Below are 22,897 nucleotides of genomic sequence, written 5' to 3' on the forward strand. Positions count from 1 at the left end.
TTAATCATAGTGTTGTACACAACGTACGTTGAAAACACACGTATAACTACATAAATTTTATATTGATCAATGCAGACCTGGTTTAGTTGAGGATATGTAATAAAAAGAGAAAAAATAAAACGGAAGAAGAGTGTGTAGTGGAGTGTAAGAAAGTCTAATAAAAGTTCTGTTTTTTGCTATGTTGATTACTTTTATGCATTCTTTAAAATATCAAATTATTTTTTAAAAATTCTCATATTTTTTTGGTGCCCCTGCGTTTAGGTAATCCAGGCATGATTACAATATCCAATTTCTCCTTGGTAATCAACACTTAGAACAATCATTAGAACAAATGAGCAATGACTGAAAGAGTGATACAATCCTTACTTTCTAAATTATTAGGTAGTGTAAAATACAAAGTACTTACAACACTGCAGAATTACCACTCAATTCAAAACACCTAGTACAGTGATATGAAACTGAACGATTTTTACAATCCTTCTTTTTGGAGGCTCTGAACTGTTCGTTTGTTGGGTTGACTCTTTAACGTATTTGATGAAAATAAACTTAACTTCAGTATACATAACAATAATGAATTAGTTTAGTTCTTCGTTAATCTACTTGTACATACTCATGTTTGTAGATATAAATTTACAAATAATGTTTCAACAGAAATACCTCGCTAATGGTGCTTTCACAATCGAACAAATAAACTTACTTAAACTGCTCGATTGTTTCTTTGTTTGTTTTTGAAATTCGCGCAAAGCTACACGAGGGCTATTTGCGCTAGGCGTCCTTAATTTAGTAGCGTAAGACTAAATCATCACTCACCGCCAACTCTTGGGCTACTCTTTTACCAACGAATAGTAGGATTGAAAGCAACATTATAATGCACCCACGGCTGTAAGGACGAGCATGTTTGGTGTGACAGAAATTCGAACCTGCAGCCCTCAGATTACGAGTCGAGCGCCCTAAGGATCTGGCCATGCCGGGCCCTAAACTGCTCGACTATCTTAAAATATGCGCTGATTACTAACATTAAATGTATCACTAAAACTAAATATTACACAGAATGACTGGCATCCTACCACATGAAAACTGACTAGCACTTGCACATTACCTTTTCAACATTATCATGTTGAATACTTCACTTTGATATTTTACTACTACTTCACTTTTCTAATTAGTATTCATAACTGACCATTTATTAATAACTGCTATTCTTTTCACTTCAATTACTAGATTTTCGTGACGTCATCAGAAACATTCTGAGTATTCGAGATCATATTAACGTGATGTGTTATCAAACTCATATCTATATACAAGCGTTAAAAGTACACTTTTAACGATAGTTTTTTGATAGATAACAGAAAACTCAGAACTGTGGTTTAAAAAACGGAGATTTGTGATATTTCTAAAAATATTTAACCTACTCGAACTGTATTTATAATATTTTAATTTATAAATAAAGTAGAATACACCACTACCGTTACGGGAGATAATAGCGTCTCATATTTTTTTCCTTCCGCTGTAACAAGTTCAGTTCTTCCAATGAAATATGAAACTATCTGTTCTGGCGTAGAAGCTTCAAGATGCTGCTTAACACACTTTATAGAGCATTTACTAATTGCAGTGAAATTGCAGTACATGAATTTGCAGCATGGTAGACATATGTTGATAAAAGGTGTGTTGCGAGTTTGTTTCCCGAAATTGTTTATGCAGTGAACGTTTGAAACATGTTTAAAATGTAGGTTCGCCATTCCCTTGTATGTTACTTTGAGACATCACTAAAGTTAATTAATATGGTTGTCACAACGCTTAACAATAAAAAAATTTCTTGTAATTGTAAGTTTTCAGCATATACAATTTTATACAGTTTCCTCCGTAGTCTTTATTTAGGCTTAGGTTGAACTGATTCAGTGACTCAGAATTTCTTGATGACGAGAATTCAGAATTTAATTTTTAACAAATAATGTGTTGTGTAAAGTAGTAATTTGATGTATTATGTTTACCTACAAAGTTCTTGTGTTGGTTTTGACATTTATCATATGTTAGGATATAATTTTGAAATGCCAAAATAAAACCTGTTGTAAATATAGGAAGTAATAACGTTAAAATAAAAACTTGCAAATCTGATAATAGTGATATTGAATTACTGTTATTAGATTTAATTAACATATAATTTAAGAATAGACTAAGTAACTGGTGGTCGTTACAACTTTCATAATTGCAAAAGAGTAGAATTGTAGAATATAAGTTTTCAATATCTGTAATTACTGTATAAGCTTGATTAGTTTATCTTGCATATTGAATGAATGCTTAAGATAAGCATTTCTATTTTCTATAAAGTTTCCATAACATTTCCTCATGGTAACACACAGGAAATTATGCTTAAGTACAGTCAATCATAATTTGAGCTTTCATTGAAATATAAGAGTAATTATTGGATGTCAAATTGTGGAGTGATAGATATTTATATTTTGCAATTGTCTTGGTATTTTGGAATACATTTTAACTATTAGTTATGATAAAAAAAATTCAAAGTCCTTATTGAATGACTGTGGGTTCCCAGTTACATTAAGGTTATTACTGGAAATGGTACTGCTTCTCACCATTTATCATGATCGTGACAGTGATTCTACCAATATCAACAATGCCCCACCTCAGTAGATTAGCATGTTTCAACTCTATATAATGGGTTCATTCCCTCACAGAATGCAATGTCTTTTTTTCAAGGGAATCAGATCTCAAGAAAAACAAGTCAAGGCCAAGAAGTTTATCTTGAGTCTCACTGTTATCCCATGATAAGGTAAGAATTCTATCAATATTTATTGGCTCTTAATTTATAAAAATATGGTGTATAATGTTTTTAAAGTTTTTCACTTTCTCTAATAATGAATTTTTTAAAGAAATTAACTTTTGTGGTATTTTCTAAAAAAACTTTAGTTCTGTTTGTATGGGTAAAAGTATTAAAGCTTGAATCTTCAACATCAGTGAAATCTAATGAATGATTCAGAAAAGATGTAATGAAAATAAATGTTTACTAAAACAAAGGTTGTTAAAATTGTTGACTATTAAAAAATTCAATTATATAATTTACAACAAGTAACTTACAACAATGACTGGAGTTATTTGAAGTGTTTTCTACATCACAAAAATTTAGTTTTACATATTCTTACAACATGAAAATCTTAGAAGTGATGTTTATATTCTGTAACCTGTTAAAATATTTTGAGATAAATCAATTTATCTGAGTAAGAATACAAATTTGGGGATATGATATTTAATTTTACACCTCATAAATTCTTTATGTTTTTGTGGGTGTAGAAATATTTACATAAATTATTTTAGCGAAGAGCACACATTAATCTACAATAAAGTGCTCATCATAAGATAATGACTCATAATGTAGGTAAGTTAATGTGTAGAATTATACATGGGCTTTTCTCTACATTAACCCGTTCTAGATGAGTCATGAATCAAAGGCCATGTCATCATAACTGCTGACTCACACTCCAAATTTTATTGAATTACTATTTTATGAATTTCATGTCAATAATCTTTAAATGGGGGTCATCATCAAATTATGTTTTCTTAGATAAAGGCAGCTATCATCAGTTGATGATGCATGCTAAACATTAGTTGGCACCCCCTCACACCTTAGTGACTGTACCCACTCAAAGTGTTGTGTACAAGTCATTTTCTCAGTGTAAGTCATGGAACAGAAAAATAAGGGTGTGCCAACTAAGAGAATGAAACAAAAACATTTTGTATCAAAAAATGAAATTGAAGTATTAACATATGAAAATTATTCTAATAAAGAAAACTTTTCAAATTTTTCATCATCAAATTCAATTGTTTCAAGCTCTGAATGTGATTTAGATAGTGAATTACATGGGTAAGGTGTCACAATATTGATCCATTTATTCATTTTTTTGATAGTAGAATTTAGGCTTATGGATGCATTTAAAGAATATGAATGTTTTACTGCTATATTTGATCAAAGTATAATGAGTCATGCGAGAAACAAATGGATATTATGTAGTTTTGTAAATCCTTGAATTTTGAAGGAAGTGAAAGCAACAATCCCTCTATTTTGTAAAGTAAGAAATAGGAATCTACAATTATCATAGGGGTTTTCTCAGCCACTTTCAAATATAATGCTAACATCTCTTTCTTTCAAGACAAACCTTCATGCTGGTAAGTTGAGTTTTTAGTCTGTTTGCAATTTCACATATCTTATACCAAAATACAGCTTAGTTACTACACTTGATAAATTATAATGGAACTCTATGGCATTGATGTAGTAATTTGTGTTTTTTTAGAATATTCAAGTATATATATATAACACTTAAAAAAATTCATTTTATATTCTCCACATGAAAAATTTCTTAAGGCTTAGCAAGTGATAACAACCAGCAACCGAGTCGAAAGGTCATTATTAGGAGAGATAATTGTCTGCTTTAGAAAAATAAGTTTTAGAACTTGTTTGTGAACAGTAATAATCTATCAGAGGTGGATACAGGATTTTTGGTGGGGGGGATGATCGACTAAGTAACAGTGACTTAAATTTGACTCCGAGTAAACTTTTCCTTGTTACTGCAACATAAATTTCATGGAATTAATTTAGAAACAAAGAAAAGAAACATATATGACTATGAACCCTCATTTATTGATTTTATTCTAAAATATCAAGTTACAAGTAATCTTACAGCACTATACTGAATCACACAACATAGTGCATGTGACAATAAACTTTCATATATTCCTAAATAACATGTTACAAGTAAACATAAAGCTCTTAGGCCTATAGCAGTGTATCGAATTACGTACACAACATATTAACATGAACTCTTTAACACTGCAGTACATATGACCATGTACTCTCATTTATTCCAAAACATTTCTGACAGGAAGTAAGTGTCAGCCTAGTGGGTTGATCTAGCCACTATAGATCAATACTATAAAGTCACCAGGTCTGAGGTCAAGTTAGTAATGGTGAGACAGTAGATCCTTGTTTCTGGGGAAATCCCACGCAGTGGTCTACGTAATCAAAAATATTCTAAGTGAGATGATCAGTACTTTATATTTGAGATTTCCCATTAACCTACACAATTTTGGTATGGCCAGTGGGGGGATCCATCCCCTCTCTGTATCCATCCCTGTAATCTGTATACATGTGTAGTGTATTATAACTGAAATGTGACTGTATTTTATAAAATATTAGTGTATTAAAACATACCAAAGACAGTTTACTTTGTAAAGATTAAACATCAGTTTTGTATTATTGGATACAGTAACATGAATGTACATGCTATCATAGTTTCTGTATTGTTATAAATATATATAAATGCTATGAGATTCAAGCTATTTAGTCTAAACATTTATGTTTTCAGTTATAATTTGTAGTCATTCCAGAATGAAAAAGGGATAATTTATATTTATTTCCATATTTGTTATGGTTATAATGAGATCAGTCAAAACACCAAAGCTGTACAGAGATTAATTTGAAAATAAGAGATAAAATATAAATTTATTTCTTAAGAAATATTTGATAACCTGCTGGACTTTATAAATTTGAAAATTTTGTAATGCATAAAAGTATTTTTTAATCTTAAAATCAATGCATGTTGAATAGGATACATGTGAAAAGGCATGAGAAAAACATTGCTTAACTAACCTTAAGATGTAATTTTAAAAAATCTGATGTTTTATGTATGAAAGAATTGTAATGTTTGCTGATAATCTGCCGAAGTATGTGCATGTACACTAACTAACTTAAGTTGTAGCATGAAAACTACAACAAGCACAAAATGGTTACAAGATTGGTCACATAGACCAAATTTGTACTGAAAGGGTTAAAGTATGTTGTATGATGAAGAGGTTCAAAAACTTGCAAATAAGGTTATTTTAACACAGATAAAAGTTCTGTGTGTGTTATTTTTATAATATTTACTGTTCATCACTTCAAACAATTAACTACAATGCTCTTTTCACATAAAAAATAAGAGATGAATGTATGGTAAAGTATAATTAATAACTTAACTATCTTTAGAAATGGCCTTCTGAATTCTAGTTTCTAAATGATTTTAAGAATTATTTTATGTTTATTAGCAATGAGATCATGGTGATCAAATTATGTGATTAATAGCTGTCTGTTTTTTCTGAAGGTCCTTGTTATGAGGAATTTGTTGAGTTTGGAAATGAAGATGTTCCTAAGGTCTCGTATGATAGTCTAATGAAATGCTGCTGAAGATAATGAAAAGGCCATGAAGCTCCACAGATGTGTATAGTCTCGTTAGATCTAAAAGACTAGACTTTACCTTTAGTGATAACCAGAAAATCTTTGTGATTAATTATAAATAGTGAATCACCTAAAAATTGTACATATAAAACAGTGTGATTGTTACTGATGGATACATTTACGTTTCAACATTATTGTTACACCAGAAGCTTGTATAAAGTAGTTAAGTTTGCCAACATGAAATGTTATGATGAAAATAAAAACCTGAGAAACCTTGCAATGAATATTTACTTAACTTTTGATATATACTGTAGTGCTACATGTCTTACTGTATCATTAGATTAATTTTAACCTCCATAATGGTATTTTTATTTCAGAAAAATAGAAAAAAGCTAACATTGTGCCATTTTTTTGCATTTAGGTTTCAGGAGAATTAAACCTAAGGTCCAGGATCCTACTAAGACTTTCACTGAAGCATTTAACAATATTCCAAAAGCTATTGGAATGTCAGAAAAAACATATGCAATGGTAATCAACAGTTTTTTTGTTAATGGAAATGATGCTAAAACTGTGGCAACAGAAGCAAATGTGACAGAAAGTGCAGTAAAGGCTGCTGTGTCTCTTCATCTGAAATATAATTTGCTTACAAACGATGTGTCCCAACCAGTGAGTTTTACTTCATGCAAGTCTAAAACAAGTACGAGTAAAGCTATTGTCTTATCAGCTGAACAAGAAGAACTATTAGTGCAGTATAAGCGACAAAATTCCAGAGCAACACTAAAGGATTTGCAGTCTTTTGTTAGAGAAGATAGGGATTCTTTTCCACAGATCACTAACATTGGTCTGTCAACTTTGTACAACATTTTGAAACGGCATGGTATGAACACCAGTAGAAGACGGTATAAATTTTAGTGAAAAATGTAGTTAAGAGTTTTGTGATATAGAAACAGTGATACAGTTCTAGGAAAACGATTATTTGAAGGCATCTATTGATATGTTTGAGATTTTCATTATGTGTATTATTTTATACTATTTTTTGTTAATGTGCAAATTAAAGGCTCAAAGTTTAGATGAAATTTTTTAAAAGTAATCAGCATTTAAATAATTGTCATATTAAACAACTTCATCAAATATTATTGAAATGTAGTTGACTGAAATGAGTTGTCTGCTGGAGACAGTTTCGTGCAAAATTTACATGTTCTTTTTGTGTTTAAAGGTACAAGTTTTAGATTAAAATTCAAAAATAGCATATAAAAGTGTACTTTTGTAAGTTTTATGGGTCAGGGTATTTAGATTATTTTTGCACAATAAAGTTGACAAGACTTAAAGGGGGGGTTATTTTGATCTGCAGTGAATTTTATATTATAATGTTTAACCTTCTCACACCTAATTTGCTCTCTATATATATGATATTTGTATACTTCAAAGATTCAATTTTTCTTTTACAGAGAGTGGATTAAAAATTATAGTAAAACTGATTTTAGTGAATTTAATAACATCTTGTTATGAGTGTAAATTGAGACTTCTGGCAACTTCAGAAAGTTTGAAATAAGTATAACTTTGTAGGCTTTTTAAGTTATAAATTTTTAACTAATAACTTAATTTAATGTGATGCTCATTCAGTTCTGTTAAACATTTGTAACCTTTGAAAATGTTTAACCAAAAACTTTGACTGTATCATTAATTACCAAAACATTTTATGAAACATTACAACTAAACTGCACGTCTGATTGATGGTCAGTAAAGCCAAGGTTTGATGAAAGGTAAAAAAATGATTGGCTGGGAAGATAGGATGCTCAATGAAAGGGAAGTGACTACTGGGACATTCGAAGCTAAATGTTTGAGTCTGTTGATACAGCTTTATTAGTGATGTTATGAATACTGAAAATGTTTAATACTGTAATAAAAAGAAGCATGAAAGGAGGTGTTGTGGTTTTAATTTGTTGTAAAAATTGCATTTTATTGAAGTTTTATGAAATTTAATAAGTGTTCAGTGTACAATTAAGCTCCCCAGCAATGGCACAGCAGTATGTCTTTGGACTTGCACTGCTAGAAACTGGGCTTCAATGCCTGTGGTGGACAGATATCCCATTATGCTTTCTGCTTAATTATGAACAAGCAGACAAACTAAATAGGTAGGCATACTGTGGAAGTAAACTGACAAAAGAATATGTTACTTGAAATGGACTATTAAAAGCAATTGGGACATGTGATGAGCAGCCAGAAATACTGCAACCATATACGTGTATTCGTAAAATGTTTTGTGTTTAGTGGAGGAATTTTAATTTAAGGGGCACGGGTTTGAATTCCTATCACTCCAAACATGTTCACCCTTTGAGCAATTGGGGCATTATAATGTGATGGTCAATCCTACTATTCATTGGTAAAAGACTAGCCCAAGAGTTGGTGGTCGGTGGTGATGACTAGCTGTCTTCCCACTAGTTTTACACTGCTACATTAGGGATGGCTAATGCAGATAGCCCTTGTCTAGCTTTGTGCGAGATTCAAAACAAACCACAATCCAGCAGTTTTGAGGGAAAAAATATTACATTGTCATATATTCAAAGTATTGAGGAAAATTGTAAAACAACTTCTTAAAAGACAACTGAAACAGTGGAGTTATATTAAGTTGTTGAAATCATAAAACATAATCACAAGTTGACTTGTACAATTTTAACTTCTTGAGCAAACACTTTTCTTGTGTGCGTTTAAAGTATAATGGAATGTATTGTTTTAGTGTAAAGACATAATTTTGGATTTGCAGTAAGTGCTACAGTATATGATTAACGTGTAAATGTGGTTAAGCTAAAATATTACCCTCATGTGTATGGTAATTGAGTGGCTGATGACAAATATTACACATGAACTGTTATTGAATAAGTTTTATTACAAATCCTGTAATGAAGTAAAAAAAGAATGTCAAATCAATTAAACTAAACTAAACTTGATTATACAGGGTGGCCCGTAAGTCCCTACCCATCTATATATCTTGTGTATCCAGTGTATGTGTGTGCTGTCCCTCATTCTCGCTGTATAATATGCAACACCATATTCTGTGAGACATTTTCAAGTGTAAATGGACTTACATTAGCCATATTTCTCTGAGAAAAAAGAAACAAATTTATAATACATGTGAATTGAATATAACATAATAACATATGGATGGGTAGGGACTTATGGGCCACCCTGTACAATGCAGATTGACAGTTATTACAATTGAATATACCAAACAAATGACTACGAGATATTTATAAAGATATCAGTACACATTCCTAAATGTTTTATGATCTCATTTGATTTTTTACAGGAATGATATCACCACCTTTTCTGTGTTGTTATAATGTAGTTTCTATGTATAAGATAATGTGCCACAAAAATTGCTCAAAAAAAAACAAGGGGAGTTCATCCTTTAATTTGATGTTTCTTCAGTGTAGAACTTTTATGTGTTTGAAACTGAAAGACTAAAACTTTTATTTTGAACTTACTACTTTGGATACTTTGGTGATAGAAGTAAAAATGTTTTTTTTACTTAAATGGATAGTGGTTTTTAGCAATATTGAAAAGATGCTGATTCTGAAATAAGCTTATTTTCAGTTGCTTTACGCTTCTACCCATTAGCAATTTCGGTTCAAGTAATTTGTTTTTACGGTGAAGTTGCTTGAAAAGGAGTGTATATACTGATATAAATGGTGTTATTGATAAAAATATACCATAGTTTTAGTAACTACCATACTGAATAAAGTATCTGTAACTGATATTTTCTGCACCTTGGATCTTTTCATATTAACAGACATGTATATACTGTAAAGTAAGTACTTTTTGTGGGTGGATTCAGTAGAGTTTGGATACTGATAAACATTCATACATAATACCACTTTATTTATATCTGTAAATAATATTTTGTAATGGAAATGTTCCTATTGAATGTATGATTGTATCTGTTTAAAGATGTATTAGTGTGGGAATTAAAAAAACTTCACCAAATTCACTGTGGGGATAAGTTTTGGTCTAACAAATGAAGCATAATATAAAATGAGAAGTATAGGAAACCTGATACTAATGATTTGTAGAGTTTAAATGCAATGGTCAAGTGCAATAGCTTGGATAAACCTTATGTGATTTAATTAATGTTCATGCTACTATTTTAGAAATGGTGGCCACACTATAATAAATGATTATCAAATTAATTATTTATTCATTTCAATGTTCAGTTTTTGATTTTTGTGTGTGTATGTGTGAAATAAATACCTAAATTAATTGGTTTTGTTTTATATTCACTTAGAGTAGTATTTCATTGGGTTTCTTGAAAAATACCTGTTCATAATTGTTAAGCATGGATAGTTTTTACAATTAACTTAGTCAAATTTTAATATATAAAGGTTTAATTTCTACTTTTTATTTATCAACAGGGTCATTGCTGTGTAGAAGGAAATTATCTGCCAGTACCAAAGAGTGCAAATTTGTGGAACTTTACTGTATTCATTGTAAAAAATCCTTCTCTAACAAGACAAATTACACCCAACATATGAGCCATCATGGCCCTTACAAGAGGCATTATCTATGTAACATCTGCAACAAGTCTTTCTTATGGAGGAATAATGTGTACACACACAAAAAAACAGTGCATGGAATACTGCCAAATCGAGGTCAACAGTCGCCCAGATAAGTTACGACAAAAAATAGCATAATTGTGAACAGTTGCATTTTAGTAAAATTATGTTATAGAAATGTTTGATTATATTCTGGTTTGTTGGGTTGAATTTCCTGTGAACATTAGTAATGTTGAAATAACATGTAATATTGTAACTAAATCTGTTTCTTTTGAGTTGTTAGCATTAGGTTATTAGTGTAAACTTGAGCCTTTTTATATGATGTATCAGAATAGTATCTGTCAAAGTATATTTTGCTGAATCTAAATTTCAGTTTGAGAGAGACTGCCATACTGAAATACATGCTTTATTTTATACCAATGTCCAACCTTATCTGAAATGTTACTTTCACACCAAAGTGATTGAATAAAGACATAATTCTCTTCATTAAAGATAAACGGAAGGCTAAAAATCTTTTACATTTATTTAGTTTTTCAATGGTGGAAAGTTTTAATATTATATTGTTGCTTGGTATAAAATATTTATTGTGCTAGGAGGTTCAGAATATTTCTGCAACAGCTGGTGTGAGTTTACATCTTATCATAGTATTGAAAAACATTCTGTGCATTTTAGAGCTTTTTGAAGAAACATTTTGAATTCTGTTTCATTGTAGATTAACTTAGATTTGTAGTTCTATTCAAACATTTCACACTGAAATGAAAATATGATTTTCACATGTACCAACTTTTAGCTGTATACATGTCTTTTTAAGATATCAAAACATTTTGTCTGAGTTCACCAAGGTTACTTTATGTAGATAAAAATAATAATGGTCAAGACAGATATATAATAGCAAAGCAGTTGTTTTCAAGTGATATATTACTAGTTTTAATATTGATTTACAAGTTTAAATAAAATAGGCAGTAGGTAGAAATAACCTGTGAGTGAACCTTTTATCCATGACAGAACAAATGCTGTTGAAGTAATTCTTGCAAAAGAAATTGTACTTTACAGCAGTGAACTTCTTGCTATTGAATCTTCTAGTTTAATCTTATGACAAGTGGTCAGAATTTAAGATAATTATGTTCTAAATAAACTCAGAATTACTTTTGAAATTGAAATATAAATGAATGTCTATTATACCATTTTATTCAACAAATCCTTTGTGTTAACATCTGTATTGAATGTATATTAAGTTTCTATTTCTTATTAATTCATAAAAATATTCTGTATTGTCTTTCAGAATTGTAAATTGTAATATTTACTTGAAACATCTAAATTCAATAATTTTGAAAATTGTGTTTCAATATTTGTGATATTACACATTTATCATTTATTAATGTGTAGCCTATGCTTTAGTTATTAAAGAAATATAGTTTGGTTTTTAAGCATATTTGAATTGTGGGCCATAATTATTGAGTATCAGAAACAAGTTATACTTGCTTGTGGTTGAGTGTTAGCTTCTGTAGATGTTAGATATATAAAAGGAAAAATGTAAGCATATTGTATTGATAGATAAAAGAAAATAACAGCTTGTTACTGAACTTGTTTCTCAAGTACACTTTCAAAGGTTGTTATTTGTACAGAGAAACTGAATTGTTTCAGGTGCTCATTCTTTGTAGGTTAAAGTTTTAAAGCTTTAATGTGTGCTAAAAAATAAACTAATGTTTCATAAAAAATTACGTGTTCAGAATGTGATAAGACATACATGAACTGTTTTGCTTGTGTTTTATACCACATGCTCTATACCATATGAGCTTGTGGGTAACTTAAGTATGTGAAACAATAAAAGTTTTTTATAAATGTGGAATAATTTAACTTTCTTCATTGTAGGTCATAATTTTAAAAGTATGAAGAATAGCACTTTTAAACAGCCACCATCCAACCCAGCTCTTTCTCAGTCGGATGAAATCCATTGTCCAATCTGCTTTAAGACTTATTCTACCAACTACACTTTAAGACGACACATGTTAATGCATAAACCTGTTAGAAAACAGTTCCAGTGCCAAGTGTGTCAGAAATTATTCAACTGGCAAGACAACTTGAGGACCCATATGCAGACTATACATCATATCTTTCCATCTTTAATCATCAAAAGCCCAAAAGTAGTGGAAGTAAGAAAAGGGAGTGATATTTGAAGTTGTAGATTTTTGTATATTACATTTCTGGCTAATTCCACTGATGTGTGCCAAGTTGGTAGTTATTCAGAGAAACTTGGGCAAAATAGTGACTTTATTCATAGATCAATCAGATTTGATGTTATTTAATGTGGTTAATAGTTTTATTATTTATTAGATACAAATTGGAAAATATGTTCCAGTGTGTGATACCTTGTATAGTGCTTTAAATAGTAATACACATTAAGTTAATGTTTTTAATCTGTTATGCAGACATTTTTTCCCAGTTCACATATAGAGAAACGTGTTTAATGGAAATTGAGTAAAATTGTTAACAGTATTTTGAGGTTGAAATGTTATTTATGACTTAAGCATGTACATCATTTTAATTGTTTAAAATCAAGGCTGAAATTAACAATGGATATCTTTAAAAATGCCAATGGGTTCTAGTGTTTATCCACTGACCATCCATATGACTGGTATTTTTTCATCCAGTTGATAATTCATACTGATAGTAAATAACAGTGAAAAACATTTGGATATAAAATGGTTGACTGCAACCATACTTATGGAAAGAAACAAAGCTGTAGTAATTGATCAGAAAGTATTTTGCAGTTGCTTATTGCACATGGTTTTCATACACCTTTTGGTGAGATTTCCAAGTTGCAAGTAAAAATTGTACGTTTACCTGGCGTTTCCATTTTTTTAATAACTTTGTTTTTGTCATTTCATTTTATGAAAAGTAATTGTTATCAGAAAAATATATCTGAAATTTAGAAATAAAAATAAAAAAAGATTCAAGCTCTTTCTCTGTGTATGTATATATACACACATATTGTGGCGATCTAACAATTTTTGGTTAAAATTGCTAAAACTTCAGTTCTTTAAGCTTCACTTCTTGTCAAACTGAGAAAACTGTCAATTATTGTTAGTTTAACTTTTATGGAAGTTAAAAAAAAATAGAAGTGTTTGAAATTTATATTTGCAAATCCAGTCATCTTATGGATTTTAAGACAGTCTGGTAGGTTAATGATATTTGTGTATTTTATAATAAACTGGCATAGAAAATGGAAAGGCTTTAGAAGTTAAATGTGGTCCATGATTTATGAATGATTTACTCACACCTAGAAATTCATATTTTAAGTTCTTATACATAGTGTTAATTAGTAAACTTAATTAATAGTATATTTCTAAAGCTACCTCATTGTTTTGCTTTATTAAAAAAACTTTACATCACATGTACCTATGTGCGAAAACGTTCAATCTTTAATTTCATTTATTACTGGAATAGTTATCGTAGTAGCTGTTGTGCACTGAGGATATAGAAATGAGCTATAACTACCTTTATTTCTGAAAATCTAGTATTGTTTCTCTAGTCTAAAAACAAACAAGTGTGAATGTTTGTTTCATAGCCAGTGTACTGTTACTAGTTTAGTTTGGAATTTCTAAATTTTTGTTATGTTGGCAGTCGTAATTCAGTATGTTTTCTGCGGTCTTGAACAAAATGCATCAGAAATTCTTTTTTTAATAGCTTTTGCTGAATGGTAACATTATTTTTGGCTCCAATAACTGACTTAATAGATTTTTAGGTCATTCATGTAAATGTGTATGTATGTGTGTGTGTATGCATGAACATGTGTGATTATCTCTTACATGTGAAGAAGTGTCATAAAAGATAGAATGATTTTGTTTATTAATTTCCTATACAAGTTTGCTTGGTTGTCAGTAAGTTCTTTACAATCACACAGAGTTTTATAAGAATAGGAAAGCTTGTTTTTGATGAGACTGTTTGGTAATGAAAGAAGTCTTAATGAGATATTGAAAGCAGATGAATTATAACACAATCATTATATCTGAAATACTCATTCCAGTAATAACATATTCAGTGATATAATTTAAACTTGGTAAGCAGAACTAAATCATCATGTAAAATGCTTTTAACAGTGTATTACAAAGACATTGTTAGACTGGTTTGGTGTGAGATGAGCCCCTTTTGTTTTATAGCTGTTTAAATCCCATCCTCAGTTATTTTATGTTTTTCTATTTTCTGTACATGTTTCAATGAATAAAATCAAAGATTAAGTTTTATGTTATTTATTTGATTATTATGTTCATTGTTTGTGGAAACTTGTACAAGTAGTTTTATTGTACAACAGCTGATTTTTTACTCTAACTGATTTTCACACCATGAAGGCTATCACTTTGTAACTGCCAGTTGGGCCAAAATATACTCTTACTTCTTGTTGATAAGAAAACAGGGGCTATTAAAGTCAACCCAACCCCCTCTGTTTGAGACAATAGCCAAACCAAGTTACTTGTAATCAAACTTTCTGTTACATTTTTGGCTAACCTGTATTCTACAGTATCTTTTTTTGTAATAACAATTCTAAAACTTTGTTTGAGAAGCTACTGAATTATCTATAACTACAGCTGTTTTTCTTATATTTTAACACCATTACTGATATTAGCTAAATGTTTATTTTATTGGAACTGTTCTTGAACGTAATTATACAATAATTAGCCATTTGGAATAATAATTTTCTCATTTTAACTATTTTTCAGCAATATTAACAATATAAGTTTCTAAATTATTCTGTAGCAGCCAAATATCTGTTGTAAGTTCAATAAACTCGTTAACTTTGTGTGATGTATTTCTTTATAACTAATTCAATAAATTTTCAAATTCTTGCTAAATTTACTTAATGCAAAAAGGTAGAATTGTAAAGCCAACTTAGAATTAACAGTTCTTCCAAGTCTAATAGCATTGATTAAAGAGAAATAACTGTTATTTAAAAACAGAATGGCAAAGTTTCAAGCCCTAATTGAAAGTTTACTATTTAATGTTTAATAGTTTCCATCAATTATTAAATTTTGATATGAAATGTACACATTTCATACAAGTTAATAATTTGTGAAAAAACTGAATATATCTTTGTGTATGTATGATTGCCAAGGAATTATTTTGTATGAACAGATGTTTAAATAATAGTGTAGCAAATAATATGCACAATTTTGTATGTGGTGGAAACTGATTAAATAATTGATGTACAAAAACTGAAAAATTAAACAAATTAAGACAAACTATAACTAGCAAAGACAAGTTTATTCAAAACCTTTGCTATTTTTTTATTAATTTATTAGTTCAAATGGTGCACTATCAGTGATGAGTAAAGTATTTTTTTGTAATAGCTGAGACAACATACAGAATATTTTGAATTGTATGTAATCTTTGGGTACCCATATAAATGTTATTGGCAAGGGAATATCCTAATAGTTTTTTTATAAACTGCCATTTATATAAATATTGAACGTCTTTTAACAAATTACAGATTAATCCTTAACTCTACCATAAGGACTGGAAAAAATACCTAGATTATGTTTATACATATATTCAACTGTAGGGTTTTAACAGACTGTTTAGTTATGTTTTCATCTGTAAGCACAAGTTGACATCAGGACCTAATTAAAACTTGTGCAAGGGGAAACATACTTTAAAAAATATAAAGAAAATCCTTTAAAATATTTCATGAGAACCACAACCTGTACCTAAAGTTATGAAAGAAAATAGATATTTGAAGTAAAACATAATCTTCACATGAAAAGTTTTGATAGTTTCTTTATTTCAATGAATGAAGGACAAGTTAAGCAGTGTTATTAGTGAAAATTCCATTTTGTAGAAGACCTGATGAACTTTTTTTTTATATATTTAGGTTTTTACAGAATAACAGAGTGGGAACTAAACAAGCAATCCTATTCTCACTACGCACCACGAGGCACAAGAACTACTTATTGTAGTCTCTGTAACCACAACTTTACTAGGCCTGCACACTATAAACGACATTTATTGGTGCATAGACCGGTTCGACAGAGGTTTGCCTGCCCTTTGTGTAGCAAGAAATTTAGTTGGCCAGATTATGTGAAGAAGCACATACAACTGGTTCATGAACAGCACTGACAAAGAATCAAAATCTTGTTCACACATATTTAACAAGTGACTTTGAAGTGTGACTTTAGATAGAACAAACTTTTTGTCCAATAACAAGCATTGAAGTTTTGAAAGACAAGATCAAGTAACTTCATAAACAAGTAAAAGGGAATTAAAAATTAGTTACTTCCTTTGCTTGTCATTATTTAAGGGAGACAAACTTTCATATTCAACTTTTGTTTGTGCAAAGAGGAGTCAGGATAAAGCTTGCTAAACTAAAGTTCTTGAGAAATGGCATTATTGCTTGAATGAATACTTCTGTGAAATTTTGTCATTATGTTTTGATTTTATTACAGTGAGTATAATAAAACAACTTGCAGTAAACAAAGTATACATTTGAAGTGTAAGAAATGCTACAAACATTTAAAAAAAAAAGTTAAACATATTGAAAAAGTATTTTGTAGATTAGAAGTAAAAGCTATCAACTAAATTAATAAAACTAAATCTGTACAACAAATTACACAGTTTAAAATTCTGTAGGTGCAAGAAAACTAAAACCTATAATGTACTGGTTCATCAATTCATTTCTTCACTCGGAAATCAAACTTTGAGACGCATGTGATATTTATGAACATATAAAGAATAGGAATTTATAAATGCACTTTGAATGACAAATACTAGTAAGTTTTTGTAAATTGTGATTTGGGTAAGGAGGTGCCAAGATCTCGAAGATGGTTAATATTGGTAATTTTATTTCAACTGATATATATATATCTATGTATAGTGCCTCATTAGTATCCCTATATAAATATTTTCAAAAAGGTAATGTAGGAAAATGTGATAATTGTTTTTTGATAAGGAAAAATACTGCAGATTAACAGTTTGTAAAGCTGTTAAGATGGAAGGAATGTTAATTGTGTAAAACGACCAAAGGGGGAAGGGATTAAATAATTTTATTTGTTGGCATGTAAAATGTTAAATGTTTTTGTGGGTCAACTAATACAGGGTGTTCGGAAAGTCACTGTGCAGTTTTGTAATCATATTTTATTCAGTCTGTTTCAAGCCAACAATTGATAGCGGTGTTTAGAAACAAAATAAGAAGGATCCAGGTCTGTATTGATGCCAGTGGGGGTCACTTTCAACATTGTTTATAATTGTCATTCATATTTACTTCCTGTATTATATATTGAAACATGTCTGTTAATAAATATATAAGTGCACAGTGACTTTTCGAACACCCTGTATATAGTAAATATAAAGTTGGTCTATCTGGCATTGATTTTGTTTTAGCACTTCCAGCATACTGACATGATTATGTTTTGCAGCTATTTTTAGTTAAAGTTTTATGAAAAAAAACTGGTATATTGATTACATGATTGTTAAATTATCATTGTAAATGTGGGTGGTATTTATACAATATATTTTGTATATGGTGGAGTTCCACATGCTGTATCTAGTAGCTAAAGTACAAAATTGACAGGGTAGTGCTTCACATTTATTGCAGGTGTTTTGTTCCCAATATGAAACATCCACATTATTTATGGATTTATTGAAAACATCATGTTATATTTATGATGTTATATATAATTGAACTTCGTGGATCACTGTTTTCCATGTTAATTTACTGTGAAATGAGAATATATATGCATGTATATATTATAACCATAAATTTTTAAGCCATAAAAAAAACATTAAAATTAAACAAAATATGTTGCATATTTTTAAAAAGATCCTTGGGTACAAGCTACAACGTGGAATTATAAAATGTATCCTAGGTTTTGGAGGTGACTGCAAAAGCAAGACCCACATTGAAGTGGGGATACACTCTCTTCAGTCTTAACCTCTAGTTTGCTAGTCTGACATAAGAAGGTTAGAAATTAGGAGAGTGAGATGTAAATGCTGAAGTCTACAACATCCCACATCTATATCGTCCTTCACTGCCTGCAGACATATGTGTACGGAAATATTAATATAACTTTTGTGATGACAGTCTTTGAAAGAAGGATGAGAAATTATAATAGAATGTCAGATAAATATAATTACGTAAATTTGATATAAAAATTGTTGTAGTACAGAAATTTGACGATTAGAATATATGCATATGAGTAATATTGTGGTATATGATTTAGGAAACTACACGTACTTGAAGCACACCAACATACAGTTCCAAAAAAATCACTCTAATATAAGTAAAAATTCTTGTTTTTCTGTGTGTTTGATTTATTACTAATCATTTTTAATTTTTTTTTGTCCTAGTAATATTTTGTTGGAATGTATTAAAAAGAAACTGGTCTTATAAAATTATACATGACAATTGCCATATGATAAAATAGTCATTGATCTCTTTGCATAAATAGGTTTATGTTTACTTAATATAATTAATAAATAATTACTTATCTTTGATTGTTAGAGTACTTCAAAACCATTAATTATGCTAAGAGACAAATATTTAAAGCAAATAAAACATGAAAGTAAGGAGTTATCCTACAGTGAAGTGTTCTGAATTAATATTGCTCGTGAATCAGTTAGTTGAGTAAATTAACAACTAGAAGGATACTTAGTAAACTACAGACCATGTGGCACTGCATATTGTGACCTCTGGTGCCACTGACTGTTTTCTTGAAAGCCACTTGGTTTCCTCAAGGTTGGAGGAAGATCATGACATTCAGTTAATTAATTAGATGAAGAACAGTGTTCTTAATTTCCTGCAGGGCCATGATGCATTAGGTAAGAAGTAGATTTGTTTGTTTTAGTGCAAAGCCTCACTGGGCTATCTTCTGTGTTCACTGTAGGAATTGAACCTCATATTTGAGCATTGTGAGTCCATAAAATTACCAATGACCAAACAAGAAACAGAAGGTAAATTGAGACACTCAGCTAATTAATTAGACGAATAATAGTGTTCTCGTTTTTTACAGTGTTTGTGTTGTAGCTAAATTGGTTTTCTTTGCTATTTTAATATGATGCATGACAATTTCTGTTTTAACTGTCTCAGTTTTCAAGATTGTTTTTCATGTGGGGTAATGATTGTATTTTTTATTTATTTTCATAGCAATGATATTTCCAAAGTTTTTGGTATCTTTGAAATTTGCATCTTTTTTAAAAACACGAGTACAGAAAACAGAATTGGTCTACAAGCTCATATACTGTGTACAAATATAATTTGTGTAATACAGGGTGTCAGAACAGACTGAAACCCTAAGCACCTCAAATAATTTTAGAGAATGCATTTTACGTGCTATCCTCGTAATTCAAAACAAGTTTGGTTTAATAACAGAAGTTAGAGATAATGTAAGCATGAAATATTGAAGAATAGGGTGGGAGTTGGGAAGGTATTAAAAGCATAAATTTTTTAGTTATTTAAATAAATTTGTGTTAGGACTTTAGGGGAGGAGAACATCTGCCTGAGTATCACTTTTACTGTGAAGAAATTTAAGATTTCTTTAAAACTGATTGTTTAAAGAAACCTTAAATTGGACCACTCAATTTGAAAATGGGCTCAAAGACTACAGACAGTTAGTCTATTCATTACGTGTAAGAATTTGTGCATTTGTTTTGAAGCAAATGATTAACATTCTTTAAGGGATCCTGTGAAGTTTATATTTTGTATATTAAATTTTTTGTCTTGCATGAACTCCATACAAAGGTAATAAAAACTATAGATTAGAAGAAACAGACATGCAAAAGTAGTAGATTTCTAATCTAAGTAGTTTTATTTACTGGAATATTTGTATAATCAAAGTTGATTTCTTCAAGCCTGTTCGCTTGGCTGTGGTTTCGCCAAGTATTAGACAGGGACAGTGGGAATCTCATTAATCCGTTCATGTCACAACATGCAAAAGTAGTAGATTTCTAATCTAAGTAGTTTTATTTACTGGAATATTTGTACCATCAAAGTTTATTTTTTCCCTTTGGCTGTGGTTTTGTCAGATAGTAGATAGGGACAGTGGGAATCTCGTTAATTTGCTCATGCCACAACATGCAAAAGTAGTAGATTTCTAATCTAAGTAGTTTTATTTACTGGAATATTTATACCATCAAAGTTTTGTACCTTTTGTTATCTTTTTTGCAGGATATAAAAGAAACCGAACATGCCATTTGTGCCTCAATGTTCTTGGGTCGGATCCTGCATATTCACGTCACATGAAGCTTCACAGGTCGGCTCTTGAACAAAAATTAATATCTTGTCCATTGTGTTATCGACAGTTCAATCGTTTAGACAACTATAAACGCCACGTGAGAAAAGTTCATAACCACTTAGCTCATAAATTGATTTAAATGTAACTAGTACAGCTCAAGATGTATTCAAATTTTTATTATAGCTGACTGATCAGGAAACTTTAACAGAATAAAAGTATTTAAATGTCTGAGTTTTTAACTGTTTGTTATCACTAGTCCATGATAGTCCTGTGTATCTGCACAGAAAAGATTGTAATAAAACACTGTAACCTAATATTTAATAAAAGTTTATAATTAAATATCGTATCAGCTCTTTTTTTCCCCCATTATATGGAAATCAACATATTAATTTGCATATTTTTCCATGTTAATTTTCATTCTCAGGTGTTGTATTAATATTAAAAATATGACACCTACATTTCTAACTTGTTAAATACAGTTATCCTTCACAGTTTAAAAACATTTATTCTTGAATATCATTCAGTCAAGGTTCAAATAGTGAAGTATGAAATATTTTAATGGTTAGAAACCTGCATGGAACAGTAAAGAAATACATTTTAAAATGTGGTGGTTGCCTTATTATCATATTTTCTTATATTATTGCCAAAAAGACACTTTTGTTTAAACTCACAATAATACTTAAAGGTCTGTTTTATAAAAGAAGAATCCATTTTCTTTAGTGAAATGCAATTATTTTTAATGCCATCTTCCAACCATGTTAAACCTGATACACAACCAGACTTTTAGAATATCATTGAAATACTGGATAACAGAATGTGAATTTTTTGTTTTCTTCTTGTTAAGAATTTCTGTTAAGATCAATTAAGAAAGCAATAAACCTCAACTACTTTTTATTAACCTCAATTTCTGTTATTTTTCACTGTTATTTAAAGACAGTCACTTTAAATGTTATTTACTTTAATACTGTTATTGGTGATAATCAATTCTTATGGTAAATTCACAACTTTTAAAACAACAGAGTAATATAAGTATTATCTCCAAGACAATGTAGAAGATTACAATTATATATTAAAACCTCATATCATTGGTGTTTCTTTGTTGTTGGTTTGTATTTTGTTGTTTTTTTCATTGCATATGAAGACCACTATTGTGAAAGATCTTTCTGTAATATTAGGAAAAGTGAAAAGAGAAAGCTGCAGTGTTTCAAGAACACTATGTCAGTGTCAACATTGTGGTATTTGGTTTTCCAGTAGAGTATACATGCCTGACCACTTACTGTCTCATGGTCAAAGATTTAATCACAATCATACCTGTCAAATTTTTGAAAGAACATTCAAGTAAAACATGAAAATCACTCATGACAGCAAAAGTAGCTAACAAAAATCTGTAAAACTACCATAAACAATTGAAATGTTTTTATATCATATCAAAAGTCAGTAGTCAAGTACTGTATTTTTTTTTTTCTGCTATGATAATGATAGGCTAGTTATTTCCTTAACGAGCTTTAGAGTTTTTTAGGCTGGTATATCGACATTTGAATAGGTGTTGCATTAAGATGTATTAATTAGTGTTCCAGTAAAACGTAGAATATTTATTGGGTCATCCATTATTATAAGAATTAGTCAGAGTTTTCTTTGAAATTTTTTGGTATAAAAATTTCAACACATTTTATCATTAAAAATACTTTTCAATCTAATTATTCAGATATATATATATATTCAAACATTCTGAAGAACACAATTGGATGATTTAGTTGATACACAGTGTAGATTTATTATTGTATTGTGTCAGAAATTAAAATATCTGTATATACTTATACAAAATATTTCTTTCACATATGTATAACTTTTGTAATTCAATAAGGTATTCTTTTATAGTTATATACAAAGGTTGTGTGTTACCT

The 22,897-nt window shown here is 29.8% G+C and overlaps 1 protein-coding gene across 8 annotated transcripts; it reads left to right on the top strand.

Annotated features, from left to right (window-relative positions):
• The first annotated feature begins 1,262 nt into the window (after window positions 1–1,262).
• Window positions 1,263–21,398, top strand: LOC143228927 (uncharacterized). 8 transcript variants are annotated; one of them, XR_013015508.1, is made up of 7 exons: window positions 1,263–1,726; window positions 2,716–2,788; window positions 6,150–6,264; window positions 6,645–7,100; window positions 10,633–10,889; window positions 12,646–12,926; window positions 16,640–21,398. XR_013015508.1 is itself a non-coding variant. In XM_076460417.1 (5 exons), the coding sequence occupies exons 3-5, from the start codon at window positions 6,249–6,251 to the stop codon at window positions 10,646–10,648; spliced, it is 510 nt and encodes a 169-aa protein (XP_076316532.1). In that variant the 5' UTR covers window positions 1,263–1,726; window positions 2,716–2,788; window positions 6,150–6,248; the 3' UTR covers window positions 10,649–16,010. The 8 variants fall into 8 exon arrangements, 7 of the variants coding, with proteins under 7 accessions (XP_076316532.1, XP_076316527.1, XP_076316528.1 ...); XM_076460417.1 differs by lacking the exon at window positions 16,640–21,398 and having other exon boundaries at window positions 6,645–7,122; window positions 10,633–16,010; XM_076460412.1 differs by lacking the exon at window positions 16,640–21,398 and having other exon boundaries at window positions 10,633–16,010.
• Window positions 21,399–22,897: the final 1,499 nt, after the last annotated feature.

The sequence above is a fragment of the Tachypleus tridentatus genome, chromosome 10, assembly GCF_004210375.1.
Source record: "Tachypleus tridentatus isolate NWPU-2018 chromosome 10, ASM421037v1, whole genome shotgun sequence".
NCBI classification, from domain to species: domain Eukaryota; kingdom Metazoa; phylum Arthropoda; class Merostomata; order Xiphosura; family Limulidae; genus Tachypleus; species Tachypleus tridentatus.

Bases quoted from the DNA above. Each gene is read 5' to 3' on its own strand.
- LOC143228927 (XM_076460412.1), top strand. The intron at 7,101-10,632 runs GTATGAACACCA...ATTTATCAACAG, and splicing joins CAACATTTTGAAACGGCATG to GGTCATTGCTGTGTAGAAGG.